This window comes from Rhincodon typus, chromosome 26, assembly GCF_021869965.1.
Source record: "Rhincodon typus isolate 14 chromosome 26, sRhiTyp1.1, whole genome shotgun sequence".
In the NCBI taxonomy this organism is placed as follows: domain Eukaryota; kingdom Metazoa; phylum Chordata; class Chondrichthyes; order Orectolobiformes; family Rhincodontidae; genus Rhincodon; species Rhincodon typus.
The window spans coordinates 17,563,934-17,584,097 of NC_063357.1; the positions used below are offsets into that span (position 1 = coordinate 17,563,934).

Below are 20,164 nucleotides of genomic sequence, written 5' to 3' on the forward strand. Positions count from 1 at the left end.
TAAGTTAACATTTCTGATCGATGACAAAAAGTCATATATCTGAATTCAACACTCTGCGCAGAATCTGCCAGATCTGTTAAATCTTCCCAGCATTTTCTGTGTTGTTTCTGAATAAAATATTTTCAGCATACTGGGTATTTTGTGATTGTGTCAACGGAAAGTTAGATAAAGGAAGTGTGGGTGAGAGGTGCATAAACATTGACTGAGAGCAGATGGGCCGAATGGGCTGTTTCCGTGCTGCAAATGTGATCCATGTTGAGTTGCTGATTGTGTGTGTACTTCCAAGGAAAAGAGAGCGAGAACCGGAACCCAGGGTTGTAATACTCTGGGATATTAAATTAAATGCGGACAACGTAGCGAGAGATGCGTTGAGAAATATACGGACTTCTCCGTACTTGAGAAGACAGAGTGGGCGAATAGGTGCTGCCTTGCAGGATGCATCCGTGTGCACTATAACTTGAAGAACCTGCAATCGAGCGGGTTACTTTCAGCGGCAGCAGAACGTCACGTTACACGTGGTCGGCTCCACCGGTTGGAGCTATCCGTGGTGCTGACGGCAGCCGGGAGTCGCGACGCTGGCTCACATAACTAAAAAAACCTCGTCAAGATTCAGGCCAACTCCCCACTTGTGCTTCGGCAAGTCAGATACAGAGCAACGACTTCTTTCTCTGCCGCGGAGACTCCATCTAAATTGACTCGGAAAGTAGTTGGGTGAGACAGAACAGAAAGATACCCTTTCGCTGTGAGCTGGCAACCTCTGGAATGAATAAGAATCTTTTCTCCCCGTATCGGTTAAAAATGAGCACGTTATGTTTACTTCTAGCTTGTCTGATGACGGTCTATGGTCAAGGTAAGGCTTTGGCTGCAAAAAAAAATAATGTGTATATTCATTGTAGTTAAAGTCAGTTAATATAGGACTGATACTTCGGTTGTTCGGCAGGGAAAACAAATGGAGAGTATTCTCTCCCTAACCCCCCTTTCATTTAGAATACTTCTGGTGTGTTATTGGATTTTGGTTGCACATGTAGGTACGGCGCAGTCAAAAGTCCGCACGGCGATATTATTTGCTGAATGACTGGATGTTAATTAATGAGCTCCGGAGACGCTTACATTGTGCAGGCAGCGTCGATGGAAGGGTTAAGTTGAAAACTGAACAATGAAATGTGCGTAGAAAACTCATTAAATATTTTTCATTGGGTATAGTTTTCAAATTTTGTTGAATTGTCGCGCCGTTTGTTTTAAAGTGCTTGACAGTGTGCATAATTGCTATCTGTGTCACGAGTGAGACAAATATCTACAAACAAGTTCTAAAGAATTGCCAATCAAGCATTTCTAATCCTAATGTTTATCCCTGTTCGTCAATCTGATTAAACTAATTGACATCAGATAATGGGACCAATGATGAATTGTTAATTGGTGTATGAATTAGTCTTCCCTTGTCACCTTCTGTTAGGGTTACCGATTGTACCGTCACAAATTGAGTTCGTTTTATTTTTCCAGACAGAAACAATTTCCCGTACAGTTATCACCAAAATTTATTGTAACCCCTTTAAAATCGTGAGAAACATCGACGAAAATGAAATAATGCCGGAAAATTTAGTTTGCCGCGACGCTAAAAGGTAAAAGTGGAGTTCAGTCAGTACGCCCTCGCCTTCAAGTAAACCAATGTTCATAAAATAATGGATGTTAGTTTAACATGCGTTGTATTTTGAGATACAGGCACCAGTGTACTTGTAATAGATGTGGTTCGCTATCGGCAGATCGTGCTCTAACTCCATGGTCGGTAGTGCGCCCTCCACTGTGTAAATGAGCTTATCCATTTATTCCCTATACTGTTCGACTCAAACCTTGTCACAACGACTTTGTAGGCTGGCCAAATATCACGTGCTTACACAGACGATCCCTGAACATAATCAACATTTAGGAATAGAAATGAACTGAAGCGGTCGTTTCTAAAGTGCTCGTGCTCCATTTGTGTAGGTGAAGTTTTGGTTTGAGTGTCACTCCCGAGCCAGAACTATTGACCTAACTGAACCTGATTAAATATTCCTATGGTTATCTTAAGCGCGCGACAGCTTTCCACAATTGCCGGTTAAATACAAGTGATTGAAGCAGAGGAACCCCGAGGATATCGTGCCATTACTTTTTGCACTATTCTCCTCTTCCCCACTGGTGATGTTCCTGATAGTCTTGGTTAATAAATTGTAATCCTTTCAAATGACCGGACAATGGGAAGGTCGAGTCCTCAAAACTGCCAAAGGTGAAGTTACCTTTGCTACAACGCAGCCACCCAATTTAAGCTACGTGAATTGATTGAAATTTCCAGGTTGCTACCCTTTCGAACGTTTTAACTGTGGGTCATGTTTCAATCGGGTCATTAACTGGGTCGTGTTACAAACAGCCTCTGTCCTTGACCAAGTGGAACTGAAAATGTGATTTCTGTTTGCAGATCATAGAGAAGTGTCTTGTGTCTGTTTTTGGACCAGATCCCAGAGGCACAGTTGTGAAGCCCATTTGCTACCAAAACATTTCTAATCAGTATCCCTTATATAACTTTATTTGGGTAAAAAAGCAAAACTTCCTAAATGATATACAGATTTTTTTTTAGTGCATGTGCACTCATCCTGAGGTGATACACACGAGGTCTAATTAAAAGAATAAACAGTAATATACTGCTCTGGATTTTCTGTCTATAAGCGTGGAGATGGTATTTTCTTTAATGATTTAGTTTATTGGTTTAATCAATTTAGTTTATTTTAACCTTCTAACTGCACTCTTTCTGGAAACCAGCCAGAGTGTTTCAGTCCCCTCTCATTCATTTATTTAGTTGCTCAATTACATTTTCTCCTTATTTTGAATTGACTGTAGGAAGGTAAGGAGAAATGTCTGATCAAGAGGAGTGGAATAAAACCACAGTGGAAGTGGATTGGATGTCCTGAGAGGATGGCTGGCAATAGCTGCATTTTATCACTGTCACAGCTAGCAGCTATTTCTACTTCCTGTTTTTGAAACTGCCTTGCAGTATAAATGTTGTTGTGTAAACGAGGTTGTGCTTCTGAATGCTAAAAGATCTGATTTTGTGTCTAGGTCTCTAAGTCTAAATAAAAGAATAAGTTCCAAATGAATGCATTGCCTGGGAAGAGAGTTGAGATGGGGAAACCTCAGAGCCTTTAAAATGAACTTGGATGAGCAATTGAAGTGTTGAGGCATTCAACATAAAGGCACTTGGCGGGGGGGAAGTGGGACTAGTATAGGTGGTATTGAATTTTTGGTGGTCTAGACTTGATGGGCCAAAGAGCCTTTTGTACTGTGATTCTATGACTCTGGCATTTGTACCTAATTAGTTAAGTATTATCGTAACATTTTCCCAGCTCTGATCTTCCCTAATATTCTACCTTCACAAAGTTTCTTTCACTATAGCTTGAGGTTTGTAGTTGCATTTATTGCATTGCCCAAGAACATTTAAGCATTCAGAATAAACTACTGTTTGCAATGCTAATGTTCCTATTGTAACTGCCAAGAATCTAGTAAAAATATTTAGCTTCTGAAGTGTTATAAATTGACTGGACTTTCTGAAGACGAGGCCTCTAAGCTAAAAATGCATAAATCTGAGACCAATTAGGTTTGCAACATCTAGATGTCAAGATCATTGCACCAAACTGAAGTTTTATTTTACAAATTATGTCTGAAGCATTTTTTGATTAGACTTGTAATCAATATAAAGTTCTCAGTTGCAAATAAATTACATTAACCACATAATTATTGCCAGCTAGATAACCTTGGCAACCTGAAACTCCTGCAGGAGATTTCATTTATGAAGTGAAGCAGATAAAGACCAACTGGTCCAATAAAACCATCTAATAGTGTCATGCTGTAATGTAAGCATATAAAGAAAACCACTTATGCTCAAGTTCAGCCCAGTCTCTTTCCCAACCCCTTTCTGATTCATACTAACTTGCACACCCCAGAAAATGGCAAAAATAAATATTAAAAATCATTGGCCAATTTAGGGAACAAAAATGGGAGGACCCTTTTGATTCCCAAGGTGAGCCAGTGCTTGATATGCATCTTTCTAATACTCACCTCTTTTCTGCATGTCACATTATTGATCATACTTAAGGACTCATGCATCTTCCTTTTGATTGTTAGCTGTTAATCCATACATTATGCACATGCTGGTATCAGGTTTGAGGTTAATTACTTTCTATAATTTCTATGCTAAGTTGACATGTTGTTTCCTGATCTCCCTAATTTATTTGCTCAATTTGTCTATCTATTTCTACTAAATATAAATCCTTCATTATGTTAAAGAGCTTAATCAAATCTTCTGTGTCTACACTGTTCCACACTAAAATGCTCTTGTTTGCTAAGCTTACCACTGTATCTGATAGCCTTTATGTTCATTAATACATTTGTCATCCTCCTCATGAAACTTTTTTTCTGCTTTATGAAATATTAGTATCCATTCCAGCTTCCACCTCTGTATCCCAGAATGTGAGAGTCTTCATAGTGTACACATGCTTGGAATTACTGCTACCCACGTGTCTATTTAAAATACATTATCCAGATAGAGGATGGATTGTCTAATCTCCCATCCATTTCAAACAGTCTATTTGTTCATTTAAATCTATTTTTGATTTATTTGTTTCATCTAAGGTCCCTGAATGTAAAGTTTTTGTTTTATGATTCAGATGGATGTAGACGTGTCCAAGACATGCTCACCTAGATCACTGAGAAAGATAAGGGGCAACAACTGTAACACTGATTTCACTAGTAACTGGACACCATGCAGTACTAATAAAAGCCACCTTCTGACTATGAGAATGCACCCTATTCTGTTTCAGACTACAAGTCCCACAAGACCTAAATTTATTAAGTGCTTTTTGAGCAATATATATTTTTATTTGTTAATCAATGTGATGTAAGTAAAATATATCATTAAAACATAATATGCATGTTTAACTTTATTCTCACTGGCTATTACTTTTAAAACCATAGTTTTAGAATCCCATAAATTGTCTTGGATGATGATTTCAAACAGAATGCTCTGAGAGTTGATCGCAGCTCTCCTGTGACCAGCAATAAACAAAAATACTCAACTTGCTGTTTGCTGACTCACACGATATTGCTATTTCATCATCCAAAGAATGGTTTAAAGAAACTTCAGCCAATGTCAAACGTTGACTTTTCAATTTCCTTTTACATTTTTGCTTAAAAGAATGGCAGGGATGGGGGAGTGTGTGAAGATGTTCAATGTATTTATCAGATTTATTGGTTTGCTTGTAAAAGCCTTATAAGTTGCTAAATCTATTTTCTTGTACCAGTGTGCAAAAGAGTTCACTGATGCTGTAACATCTTGTATAAATATGGTAGTGTGTGTGTATATATATATAAAGAAACATCTATGTCTTTGGATGTTGGAAGGGAATGCAGTTTGCATTGGAGAGTGATAGCACCAAGGTGTATTGCACCATTTGCACTACTGTGCACTACTGAATTAAGTGTAACTTCTGCTGGTCCATCCTGCTTTGGACATATGATCAATGTATTGTGCGCCAGCAGGGACTTAAACAAAAATCCTAAAATTGATGAAAAGTTGAAGTGGAGTTTGAACAATAACTCAAATAAAGATGTTTGGAATCATTATCAGAGTCCGTTCCACCTCCTGTTGGGAAATATTGATGAATATTAGAGTCAAAGGGGAAACCATGGCTCAGTTCTGCAGAATATGAAGACAGAGTCATTCATCTGAATTTCAGTGCCAACACCAGCCCTAAAATTCTTCCCAATTCGTCCTTATACTTATAACCAACAAAGCATCCTCAATTAAACTAATCTTGTCCATGATGTTGGTAATACCTAATTGTTAAGCAATGGACTTATCCCACTTTGCCAAAAGTTTCATGATAAATCGGGAATAAAATGATGAAAGTTGCCTTTTTGCTGGATAAAAAATATTCAATTTCTGAGTTTCTATGACTGGTTACTATCCCAGCAATATGTTACTGGTCTTGAGTTTCTAAAGCTGCAGAAATGTTCTAAAGATAGCTTAAATTGTCCACATATCTGTTGGAATGATTTGGAACCGTGGCATCATAAGTCTTTCCAGTGTAACTGACATCCATTCACCACCTGTCTATGTTAAAATGAAAATTCCCTGGTGGAGGGTGCTAAAGACTGAGGCATTTCCTGTAATTCCCATTGTCAAGTAAGGTTTTACTACAGTAGCATTTTAATAATTTCAGTTAACTGATTACAGAAAGGCAAATTGCATATGCTTTAAATAATGCAATACAGAATGGGGAATAAAGAGAGAGTGTTAAAGACTCTAATTCTATTTTGAGATTTCAATGACATTCATAAACCACATAACCTGTGCTGTTGGAGTTTTATAATGTAATCATATCTCTTCAATTATGTTACAACCTTGAAGTTCCTTCAATAATTTGTTATTCTGTATACAATGATATTCTGCAATGTGGTAATCTACTTGTGTGTCCTCTGTAGCTTGGGTCTTTTTTAATACGAGAAAGATATATGTCCCTTTTAATTTGGTTCAAAGGCAGAGCCATTCTATGTGATTGCTGCTGAAATGTGACCATTAATATGAATGTTGTAATAGAACACTATTTCATCAACTGAATAATTCTAAAGTAATGTAATAATAATTTATTGCTTGATTGACATACTGGATTTAGAACACTGAGGTGGCATCCTCCAGCAGTGGGCAGTAAGCCTCTGGCCTGCATTTACCTGTTCATTGTCTTACATTTATTTCACACTCCACTAATATTAATTAGTACTTTTAAAAATTAGTTGCATCAATTTCTTATTTGTATACCTTGGAGGAAACGTGAACTAGTGCACATATTATGACTTATTCATCTGTCCCAATGTGCCATAAATATCAATGTGTTGTCTTTGAAGAGTTTATGAAATGGGTTCAGGCAGTTACTCTGGGGAGTAAAATTAAACATGGAGGGCAAGTGAGTAAGATTAAAGCGGTTGTCAATCATTATTTATCGGGATTGATTTTGTCTACACGAATACAAGTGCTCCCATGTGTATGCACATTTACATTTGTGTCTGACAAGCAAATGTAATAAATTGTCTGCTTGTCTAAATGCATTCTCTTGCAAATTTTTATATTGGAGCTTGAAGTGTAGATTGCACCATGTGGCTTGCTTAGCAAATCTGTTATGAGCTTTCTGTAACTCTTTTGACATGGTGTATTGATTTTCAAAATTTTCAGCAGCCATATTTTAGAAGAACCTATTTTCAAAGAGCAAAGCTGGCTGATTCTTCGAATTGTGTTTGTTGCAGGCTATATTGAATCTATTATAAATCCATTTGTGTTACTACTACTCATTCAAGCGGAATGTATAGCTGTATGAAAGGACCCTATAAACTCCCTTTTATAGATGCCAAGAACAGTCATTGTCGGACAATTGGCAACTGTTGTCTACAATGATCCTTTCCTTTTTGTATGCAGGTGTAGGTTTTCTTTGAACAGATAAATTTAAAAGGCATATTTTCTCTCTGACCACGAACAATTTGACATTATTAAGAGGTGTTTTAGATATATGGTTTCTTTTTTAAATAAAAACTCAAAATAATCATTAACAACATATCACTTCCACTAAGGCAGTAATCTCTTCATGCTCCCTTGTAGAACTTGTCATCTGACAAGTCATTATTTTATTGTGTAGGATTTTTAAAATAAGGCACAAATGGAGGCGAGTAAAGGATGCCTCATTTTTTAATGTCAAAATACATAAAGAATCTGATCCTCTTCAAATTTTGAAAAATTGGACTTGGGCTAATTCAATGGAAGTTTGCAATGTTCCATTTTTTTATATCTATGACCTTTATAGGAAAAAAAGTAATGCAAGATTTGTATTTGTATGGTGCCTCTCATGACCATCGTATGTCTTGGAATGCTTTACAGCCGTATGGGTATTTCTTGAAGTGTATACAGTGTTGGAATATAAGAAACCCAACAGCTAATTTGCATCCAACAATCCTCCACAAACAACAATAGTGACCAAATAAAATTTTGTCTTCATGATGTTAATTGAGAGATTGGCCAGGACATTATGGATAGCTCCCTTGCTGTTTTTTTGTTGAAATGGTGTCATGAGCACAGTTGTACAGTACTCCCTCTGTATTGCACTTGAATGTCAGCCTTGGAGTTTCTCCAAGCCCACATGGGGACTTAAACATGGAACATTGATAGAGGGGCAAGAATGCCACCAACTGAACCACATCTGGCACAATACCTATTCTCTTCCATCTCTGCTTCCTTCAAAGCCCAGGATTCTTCCAATATCTCCCTCCTCTACACTCCTATCCCTTGCCTCAAGCTGATTGTATAGTGCCTTGATCTATTTTAATTGACCATTTTAACTTTTCTATTGTAGCAAAGTTTCATTGTGATTGTACACTTTTCAAATCACAGCTGGTTTGGTAATGACTATTTAAGTTTTTTTTTTCACTAACTCATGGCAACACATCTTACTTTGGTATTGTTGTGGACAATGATCTGTTGCTTTTGAGTGATGTGGAGGGATGTACTGTTAAAAATATGTCAATATAAAGACACTTTTTAATCTAACCACCAGCAGTTTCACACTATTTTCAGTTATTTTAGATTTATGGGAGCTTTTATTTTAAGAAAAGCTCCAAACACTGAAAGCATACCACTCTCACCCAGACATTAAACTAATCACACTACCTTTTGGAACTTGTCATCTGAATGCCCATGATTTTGCTTTGTATATGTTAAACATTTCTACTTCCACTTTTTTACACTTTGCATGTTTTTTTTTGCTTTTTAACCCTTCTAGACTCCTCTTCTGACATCATTGTTCATTTAATTTCTTGGCTGCCTAACCAATATTACTGTACTCCTTGTTTGTCTTACACTTCGACCATCATCATAGTATCATCCATGAGAGAGTCAAGCATATGGAATCCTCTGCTTCTCTGAGCGTCTTCTGAAGGGTCCATTGATGCTACCTCCTAACAAATTGCAACTCCAGTTGCCATATTTTGTTTTCTCATTGATTATTCTATGGAATGTGCCTGTTGGGATCAAATCTTGCCTATTTCCATCCCATACAATTTCCTCCTCCCTACTGTTTACCTGGTGAACTCCGCCAGCAGATTACCTATGATCGCTCCTCTTATCATCTTATTTCAGAATGTCTGGTAATTAGAGTTGTGATGGATATGTTTATTGCAAAAATAAAGGCATTCCCCACCACCCCCCTCCACCCCCACTCTATTCCTATCCTCACCAATATTAGGTTGTTGTTGACTGCCCCTAAGCATAGTGCAAATCAATTACTTGTTTAATTTATGAAATGGGTGATTTTGTGGGTATTCCATAAAAAAGAGCTCAGTTCTAAGGGTTCTTATGGCTCAGTGCTAGTACGAATGGTAGTACCTTTAGATCTAAAGGCGAGCTTGAAGTCCTCCCTTCTCCATACGTGTATCGTAACAAAAACAGAAATTGCTGGAAAGACTCTGGCAGCACCTGTGGAGTGAAATCAGAGTTAACGTTTCGGCTCCAGTGACCCTTCCTCAGAACCCTAAACATTAACTCTGATTTCTCCCCACAGGTGCCGCCAGACCTGATAAGCTTTTCCAGCACTTTCTGTTTTTGTTTAATTTCCAGCATCCACAGTTCTTTAGGTTTTTATATGTAATAACGAGTCTGAACAAGTTAATTTTTTTAAAGTATTGATTTTTGTGCTCAGGATTTAGAATATGACTTGAATCCAAATCTTCATCAAGCAGACATAAGTGTGCTGAGCCACAATGAGCTCGTTTCCAGATTTCACTTTGTACCCCCACTGATGGCCATGATTTCTGCTGTCTTGGCCCTGAGCTTTGGAGTTCTCAGTCTAAACCTCTCCAATTCATTTTTGTTCTCCTTTAAGACACTGCTTATAAAGTCGATCTCTTTGATCAAACTTTTGGTTATTGTCTATCCCTAATTGGCCAAAGGGCAGTTAAGAGTCATCCACATTATGGGTTTTGAGTCAAGTGGAGGCCAGACTCGACAAAGACAGCAGTTTCCTTTGTAAAGGACATCAGCAAATCAGACAAACTTTTCCTACAATAGTTTCATTCTAGATCTCATTCCAGACTTTTACTGAGTTCAATTTCCATCATCTGTCATGGCGACATTTCAACCTGTTTCCCCAGAACATATCCTGGATCTCAGGATTAATATTCTAGCAAAGTAGCACCAAGTCATCAGCTTGCCCCAGAAGTTTACATGACGAAACCAGTAATTTGATGTCAAACAGCAGCATAGATATTGGATTCTGTGCAATTCTGAAAAATAGTATGACCTGGATTTTCTGAAGATAATAGCAGTAGAAGTATTAGTATTTGCCATTGTCAGTCCATTGAAATTCTCAGCAAAATTCCGAATTCTGCACATGTACAGAATAATGCAGGATTCCAAATGTTAGTGTTAGTGATTCTGTGCTTGTCCAGAGAGATTTATGTTTCCCACAATTGACGGAAAAAATGGAATTTATGAGAGACTCCAATCTATGCTTAGTCTCACTATAAAAATTCTTGAATGGATTGTCTAATTGAATGAGGTGACATGGAATTTTAACAGCACAGAAACTTCATAATCACTGAGAAAACAATTTCATTTGAATGTCAAATTTCTTTGCTTTGTTTCTATCTTTAACTATCCATCGTCATTTTACTATTGCAAAACTTATTGCGTGTAAATGCTTCAGCGTGATTGACTGCTTGCTGATGGAACTGTTGCTGTATCTTGAGATTCCTTTGTTTATATAGCATGTAGTTTAGCAGGTAATTGGGGTTAATTGATTAATTAACTATGTAGCTAAAAAGGGGAGCACAAGGGGCTGGTGTGTGGAAGGAGCTATCAGACTGAATCTATAATAGTAAATCTTTTGCAAGGAAAGATGTCTTGGTTTCTGTCATACTAACTGGTTGGTCCAGATTGATATTCTTAGCAGCAGACTTTAAACCACTGCTAGGAAAAAGGAAAACCAAAGCACAGATCACTTGATCTTTGGGTAGCTTTATTCAAGGTCAGTGGTAGATAACATGAGTTATGCAGCCAGAATAATTCATGTCCTATTGTTTCATAATCTCAAGTTTCTGATTTCAAAACTTTATCATTATTGACCCTAGCTTCTGTAATTTAAGTAAGCTCTTAAAGAAAATGCATAATTTCTTTATCTTGTATCCTGCAGACAGGCCTGTCATTGGTCTGAAGACAAAGTACATTGTCTCAAGAAAGAATATGTTTGGGGAGACGGGTGGTCTGCAGCAATGCACTCATTTTCAACTGATTGGGCTTTTTCTTATTGGGAATTTATCTGATCAATGGAATGAGTGACAAAACTAATTTTAGACATTCTACAACTGAAGAATAATTTCTGCAGTTACTTTTCACAACAGTAATATGGTGAGAAATAGTGACTGTCTAGAAAAGTGATCAGGAAATGTAATACAGTAAAAGTTTACCTTGGTGTATTTCAGGAAATCTGCTCAATTCTTAACCATGTCTGTTGATGCCAAATTTACTATAGTTCAAAAAGTAGTTAATTATGTAAAGTTTCCTAAGCCGTGTTGGCGTGGATGGATTTATATAAACACAAATATTAATAATTAGTCGTATGGGGCTAGAGAGTTGATGAGTTTTTCTAAAAATATTTTGTGTGATATAAGATTGGTTCCCTGTTTTGTTTGCATCAATTACTTCAATAGGAAAGAGAAATTGACATTTGTATAATAAATGTCCAATTGGATATTGCCCAAAAAAAGCCCTGTGTTAGCTACTTTAGAGGGTTACTGAAGAATTACACACTCTCTATCTTCCTCTATGCATTTTTTGGCTCCAGCCAGATTGTCAGTTTCCGAATGTAAAAGCTGCTGTTATGGAAGATGGAAGGCTGAGTAGACAGAGATGAAAAGGACTCTCTATCATGTTGTTAAAGCTTTGCTCCTGCTGTCTGGTTAAAGAAGCAATATTGATCATGTTCAGTTGAGAATTCTACAAGCCATGAATGCTGCCATCTTGTACAAGTACAGGAGCATGTTTCTTCTGTAGGAGTTGGAGGAGTGGAAATTCTCTCCAATCAATGGGAAAACAAAAAATTAATGGTTCTTAATTACCTGTCTTGTTTATTTTAGCTACATACTTTTGAGTTTTGAAGATCAAATACTATTTATGCCAGTATAATTTTTGGCACTACATTTTGTTTAGTTGTTGTCCTTTACCTGACCTGTAAAGACTAATTGTATGAAAATGCAACGTTTATTTTGATGTTCTATTCTGATAATTTGCAAACTAAAGCTCCATCCAGGTTTGCAGCTGCATGTTGGACTAAAGAGAAAAACAGCAAATCCATTACTATTAAGCTTTGTAAGTAGCAGCACAGCCTATACCTATCTTTTTCATTTGTAATGCCACATTTTATCTAGAAGGTAGTTCATCTAAAATGGCGCAGTAAGTTCTCTTCATTTGCAGTTTACCAGTGCAGCAGATAATGGGCTGAATAATATGTGCAGCAAAGTAGTGTGTGTGTGTTTGTGTCCATTATTTGATCAGTACATGTTTAAAAAAAACATTGTCCATGAGTCAACTTATCTAGTTTAAAACTGGGCAGCAAATTAATTGTGTAATGATTAATCAAAGGATAGATGATCATTTTAACCCAATAATTGTTGGGGCATTAATGTAATTAATTGAATGCTTTTTGAACAGAATGTGCTCCTTGCTTTCAAAATCCTATTGAAAATTCGTGTTGTATGTGTTCAAAAGCATGTTTTCTGAAAAGTGAATGATACTGTGCTGATGTAAAGAACCTTCTCTCCTTTCTTGTTTTGCAAATCCCATCTGCCTTTTGTATTTCCAGGTCTGCTTTAATGAGTCACTTCCGTTGTACAGTTTTCTTTACATGGTGTGTATTACACTCGACCTTTACAATGTTTCCTACTGCACCAATGTGACATATCTCTTTGTACTTCAGATTTCTCGAATATTCTTTTGAGTAAGACTATCACTAAAATATTGTCAGTTTTGTGCCTCCAGTATGAGAAAAGCATTTTAATCTGCCTGATCAGCAATCAGGGAGTTCCTTGGAGATTCCTCATTTCACATATTAATAAGTAGATGTCTGTAGCAGTTGTTGAAACTGTTTTGAAAATGTGCATTACTGCACTGTAATGCATCCTGAACTTAATGAAAGTTGTTTTTAAAAAAATCTAATGGTCTTGTAGTGGTATTGTGTGTTACCAACTTTATTAGAGGTGCAGTATGTTTGTACTTTCTATAAATCACAATAAAAGTAAAAGTGAAGTCACTATAGTCCTAGAGATCATAGGGCTGCTCTTTCATTAGAGAGAGAGAGAGAGATAACTGATGGTGGTTTAACCTTAGGGCCATTGTGCCTCAGGTGAGGGGAGAGGTTGAGAAGGAGAGTCCTTCATGGTAACCTCAGCTGGTGCTGTCACTCTGCACTGCAAACTACTGTCCAACCAGCTAAGTTAAACTGACCCCTATAAATTACAGTATCAATTAATTAAAAGGGATAAATATTGCACAAGGGAATTTTTCCCTTGATTAAGCAGTCAAGAAGATCCTGCTAATTATTTGATAACTAACAAATTTGCAGAAATTTATTCCAAGATTTTGCATTTATTGCTTGATTTCTTTCCCTAATAATGAAGTTATAACATCTCACTTCGTATTTATTTCCTTTCGTAACAACACAAATCAACATGAATGCTTTAAAGCAAATACATAGTGACAAGGACACTGGGGAATCTGAAATAAAAACTGCGCATGCAGGAAAATTGCTGCAGATCTATCAGTTTCTGGTTTAAACAGGCCCTTAAAATCCCAGTGAGGGAGATTCTAAGTAGCCACATGAGCAGGTGAAGTGGTTAGTTAGAATGCCTGCCTTGATTCTCTAGGGTTTTATCAATTGCTTTAGATTTCATTAAGCCCTTGCCTCTCTCAAACCTTCAACCATCCTCCATGGCCTTGGTAACCTTCTCCATGTTGTCTCTTTTAGCACTCACCAAGTACCGACCTTACGAGCCATGTGGATATGGCAAAAAATTTGTAATAATTTGAAGATATGACGCACTCCCGCATTTGATGGTGAAAAGCTGGGATTCAGGAAACCCATTCAAAGCTTTAAAATGTCCTTCTGATTTATCTCTTTTAAAAGTAAACTTCTATTCTGACCCCACAGCAAAGACAGCTAATACTTTAACATTTTCATTAAACTGTATATAAAACCATGAGCTCAGAGACTTATGGTTTGAAACTCAGCCAGGCATTCTTCATAACAGAATAAATGTGCCAAGGGAAATGTTAAAAAATACCTTTTTTTTGCAGCTGCACATCCAGATGGTAATTTTATTTTTCTACACAAGCATATATAGATTATTTATCAAAATAATCCAGCACAGGGCTCTTTTTCTTTAATTGTCATTTCTTCATAGGGTCATACAGCACGGAAACAGACCCTTCGGTCCAACCAGTCCATGCCGAACATATTCCCAAACTAAGCTAGTCCCACCTGTCTGCTCTTGGCCCGTATCTCTCCAAACCTTTCCTATTCATGTATCCATCCAAATGTTTTTTGTAATTGTGCCCGCATCCATCACTTCCTTAGGAAGTTCATTCCATACACAAACCACCCTCTGTTTTAAAAAAAAAAAGCCCCATGTCTTTTTTTAAGTCTCTCTTCTCTCACCTTAAAAATGTGCCCCCTGGTGTCTTGAAATTCCCTGTCTTATAGAAAAGACAACTACCATTAACTCTATTGATACCTCTCATCATTTTGTACATTTCTATCAGGTCACCTCTCAACCTCCTATGCTCCAGTGAAGAAAGTCCCAGCCTATCCAGCCTTTCTTTATAACTCGAACCTCCCATACCCGACAACATCTTGGTAAATCTCTTCTGAACCCTCTCCAGCTTGATAATATTCTTCCTATAACTAGGTGACCAGAACTGGGCACAGTATTCCAGAAGAGGCCTCACCAATGTCATGTTTCAAGAGTGGGAGATTTAAAACAAAATCTGATCATGACACTTGAACTAACCTTATTTGCCCTTCAAGAGTATTTACATCGACTCTGATTCAGGACACCCTCACACAACAGCTAAAGGCCCTGCCCTGCTACCAAACATTGGACAGGGAGTGCTGACAGGACTTCTACATTCTGATCTTTTTAAGATCCAGGAACACATTCCTGTTCGTCAGAACTATTAGTGTTTAGAGATGTATTGTTCATAAACAAGGTAGGCAAAGGCTGTGATGGGGGTGATGATGAAGGGAGAGAAGAAAAAAATTGGAAGATCTGTGCTAATGTGAAGGGATGATGGTGCAGTGCCAACAGAGAGATAAATGGGACAAGTTTTTAAAAAAACACTGTCCTGAGGAAGTGTAAGTTTGAAATGCAAAATCACTATCTGCTACTGTCCAAACCAAGGACAAATAATGGGAACAGTGATCCTGCTGTTACATGGCTGTACATTTTGCTCAGTCTGGAAACTGTAAAGCACTGAACCAAAAATTCCTTAAGTTTGCAGTGGACATAATCATTGACATCAAGTCAAACAGCACGGAAACAAATCCTTCATGCCAACTGTAATTCTAAACTAAACTCGTCCCACATCCCTGTGCTTGGCCCATATCCCTCTGAACATTTCTTTATTCATGTACTTATCCAAAAATCTTTTCAACGTTGTAACTGTACCCGCATCCACTACTTCTGGCAGTTCATTCCACACACAAACCACTCTCCGTTTAAAAAAAAATTCCCCTCATATCTTTTTTAAAGCTGTCTCCTCATCTTAAAAAATGCCCCCTACTTTTGAAATCACCCACCCTCGGGAAAAGACACCTGCCATTCACCTTATCTGTACCCCTCATGATTTTATAATGCTCTATAAGGCCATTCCTTAACCTCCTACGCTCCAGTGGGGAAAAAGTCCCAGTTATGCAGCTTCTCCATTATGACTCTAACTCTCCATTCCCCGTAACATATTGGAAAAATGTCACAATCCGATGAATGCTCAGTGCTGACAGATGAACAAATAAACCTTTGTGCTGCTTCCTAATAGAATATTTGAGAATTGAGTGAGGAAGGGTTTGGGGTGTCTTTTTTTTTAAAAACTTTTTGGTGATATAAGATTGGTTGCCTGTTTTGTTGTTTCTATTAACTTCAATAGAGAAAAGAAATTGGCAGTTGTATAATAAATTTCCAGTTGAATGTTGCCCAAACAATAGTCTCCAAATATTAAAATAACCTTCTGTGGCTGAGGTGGGTCACTGTGCCCCTGATGACATAAGTAGTCATTATGATGACTCCATTCTTACAGTATTTGTTTGATAATGTTGAATGATAAGGGGCGGCATGGTAGCTCAGTGGTGGGTGAAGAAGGAGGCCTCATGCAGCAAAGGCAGTGGCAGCAATGCCAGGATGCTTCGGACATGGCTCCAGCCCAGGCCAGAGTCTCCTGGTGAGCAAGGAGCAGGTCCCAGGCTAAACCTCCTGACCCGGACTCGCGGGCTGAGCTGAGGCTCCAGGACCGTGTCTAGGCCGGTGTGCCTGAAGGAGTGGAAGCATTTGTGGAAGACCCCAACAACTGGAGGATCGTTGGATGGGGAACAGGAGGTTCAGAATCTGTGCGTCCACAGGCCAATGACTCCAGCTTGCACATGGTGGTTGTGATTGTGGCAGTGCCAGAGGCCCGTTAGAGACACAGGAGCCTGTTTCAGAGACCACAGCCAGTGTCAAGCAGTGACTGGAGGACCAGCGGAGGAGGAATTAAAAAGAAAGAAAGATGAACACTGTTGCAGTAAAATCTCGCATTCTATTCAGTGTTTCAAGATGGTGCCAGAGCATGGCGACACTTTGTGTATAATATATAAAAAGGCAATTCTCGCTGCATTTCTATATATATGTGACAATAAATCTAAATCCAAATGCTTCATTCCCTCTGAAATAAAGGCCGGCATTCCATTTGCCTTCCCTGTTGAATGTAGATACAGATTTGTTTTTGTGATCATGCATGAGGACCACCAAGTCCCTCTGTGCTGCAGCTTTCTGCAATCTTTCCTTATTTAAATAATATTAAACTTTTCTAATTTTCCTCCAAAGTGCATAATCTCATGTTTTCCTACATTATAGTCCATCTACCAAGTTGTTTTGCCCATTCACTTTACCTGTGAAGAAGAGTCACGCCAGACTCAAAATGTTAACTCCATTTCTCGGCAGATGTTGTAAGACCTGCTGAATTTTTTGAGCATTTGTGTTTTTTTTTCAGATTCTAGTTGCTGCAGCATTTTGTTTTTATTCAATTTATTATATACCCTGTGGACTCTTTGTCATCCTTGCCTTCCTATCTTTTTTATAGAGGCAAAGAAAAAGTTGTTTAATTTTCAGTTTCTTTCTGCATCATGCTGTATCTTTCAAACAGTTAGAACAACATGTGAATGATGTCCCTTTTGTACAGCCTTGCAGATTTTTTTGTTGTTTCTAAGGAACTTTTCAAACATCCATTTTATGCTAATTGGAGCAATTCCAAAATGATTGATAGTTTTTATAATGTAAAATTCACCTTCAATTGTTTTTTTAAAGTTCAACATATTCCAAACATGCAATCTTGGCCTCTAGCTTATTTTAATACAACTGGAAAAAGGCTTCTAAGTAGGTCATGTTAAGATACTTTATTTTTGATGAGCCAGATTTATGAATTATTCTGTCAGAGCCATGATGGGATTCTACACTTTTTTTATATCAGTTGCTGCGTATCTCAAGTATCACTAATTAAAAGTACTGTATTTCAACATTTATTTGATGTTAGGCAACACAGTAATACTACTTGGTGTAAAAGATTAAAACCAATTTTCTGTATGCTATTCCTTATCAATTAAATTGCAAAACCATTAGACTGTTAACAAGGGTCACGTGTATTTGCTGTGAAAGCCTTTTACCAGCTGGCTGTATGCGTGAGTAGTTTCACATTTTTGTGTATTGGAAAGTGGCAATTTTCCCTTTCTTTGTAGCAAGATATAATTTGCCTGGAGAACATTTGAACAATTCAGCTTCCTCATTTTCACAGCAATGGAATACATGGTAACTGTTGTGGCAAATGTGTACAGAGAGTTTTGATAAATACGCAGATTTGCTGCTGAAGATACAATTTATTTAGCTAATGGCCATTTTCAGAATTAACCTTCTAAGAGGTGACCTCTTTTAATGCATTTTTGTGCATCTTTGCTGAGCTTTGTTTTGCTACATTTTCGATTACCTGACTCTGTCTTTTCTTCTTCCTTGCCTCTTCAAGGACACTTTTTATCAAATGGCAACATGCCTTCTCCAAAGAGAATGTGTGTATGTATAATTGAAAAGCTGCAACATAATTCCCTTGCTAGTGGGGAAATATCAATTCTTGGCAACAGGGTTTTGGAAACAAAGGTTTCAAGTGTTTTTGTCTCTTTCCAAAGGGTCATTGGTCCTTAGAAGCAATCCCCTTTACCTCTTTCCCCCAGTGATTTTGATGGAAGGTGGTACATGTGAACCAATTCAAGGCTATTTTTATCCAGTGAGTAAAATTGTTGACAGCCTCACAAGAGGAATGGAAATAGACTGTTCAACTTGTAGCTTTGAAATATCAAGTGGTTTCATTGCTTCGTGTTGTATTGAATTTTTTTTGTTTTGTGGGAAAAGAGGGATTTTTTTTTTCCCTTTAACGTTGTGGTCAGTGCCGTTAGATTGGCTCTGTAATTAAGGACTAACACAATTGATTAAAGTTGAAGTGACAATGGAAGTGTATAAGGAGGACACCTGGTTTTAATTTTGATTTATTTTCATTTGACAAATAGATATCTGTGCAGCGGTTCACAAGCACTTGTGGATGTGGACGGAGATTGCAATTCCTTCACTCCAGTTTTCTTTTTATGTTATCTGATTCAAATAAAATGTTTCTGTTTGGTATTAAATTCTGAAATAATGACATCCTTTAATTCTACTTATTCACCCTCACCTTTCTCTCATCATTGCTCATTTCATCGCTCATGTCTTCAATCCACTGAGAATGTGAGGTATTGCAGGTTGCTTCTTCTGTATTTCAGGTTGTCTCTGAGGAGCTCACTTCCACAGCAAAACTTGAAACTCAAAAAAAAAAACTGAAATTGTCATTTCAGATGTTTGAAACCTTGGGATCTGAACTAACAGCTTTGTTCAAATAGAGAAATATACTTAAAGGAAGTCTCAGATTAATTTTAACTTAATGAGCAGCTTCAAGGTTCAGGTGCTTGCCTTATGAAAGTGGTTGCCATTGAAGGCAGTGACTTACTTGAAGCTTTTAAAAATAGAAATTATTGATAAATGGTTAACTTGAAAGCAGAGATTGGCAGCAGTCTTGCCAGAGCAAGAAGTACATGAAAACGAAATATAATTTGCAGACTGTGATCAGATATGTGACCATATTTCTAAGTCCTTTCAAATTTAAGGTGATTGCTGTTCTTGAGGTCTTGCCCTGTCACTTCTCTAAATTTGGATTTCTTTTCCTCTTTTTATTTGTCTTGACTGCTTCTGCATTAATTAGGTTTACACACGTGGTTCAATAAATTTCTATACGTAAATACTGAAGCCTTGGAGTGACTGTGGTCACAATGCAACATGGTCTGTCCCTAAATTAGGGCAGTTTATGGTGATACTGTAGAGAATGTTGTCATTATTCTTGGCTCATAATTATGATTTTAATTTTCCTGAAAAGAAAAATTCAACTGCTTGCTATAAGACAAAGCTGACCTTGTATTCTTTTGAAGAATCATCATTGCCAGAGTTAGGTAAAGACAAGAGGGGAGAAGGGAGTTAATACATTGCAGGTACATGGTTCATTGCAACAATAAAGCATGGACTATTAAAATATTGTTACTCTTGTATAGAAGCAGCCGATAATACAACATTACAGTAATGGCAGTGCATTCAATAAAATACAGCACATAAAGCTACATAATAAGATAAATGACATTTAGAGTTAGTGTGGGGTTAAAATTGTTAGAGATAGTAGGAACTGCCGATGCTGGAGAATCTGAGACAACAAGGTGTAGAGCTGGATGAACACAGC

At 37.5% G+C, this 20,164-nt stretch overlaps 1 protein-coding gene across 1 annotated transcript in view; it reads left to right on the top strand.

Moving 5' to 3' along the window:
- The first annotated feature begins 558 nt into the window (after positions 1-558).
- LOC109930302 (seizure protein 6 homolog) overlaps positions 559-20,164 on the top strand; it is an 834,907-nt gene continuing 815,301 nt past the window's right edge. Inside the window, exon 1 of the mRNA XM_048612359.1 lies at positions 559-850. Coding sequence (XP_048468316.1) covers positions 763-850 — 88 coding nt within the window. The 5' untranslated portion in view covers positions 559-762. The remainder of the gene's footprint in view (positions 851-20,164) is intronic.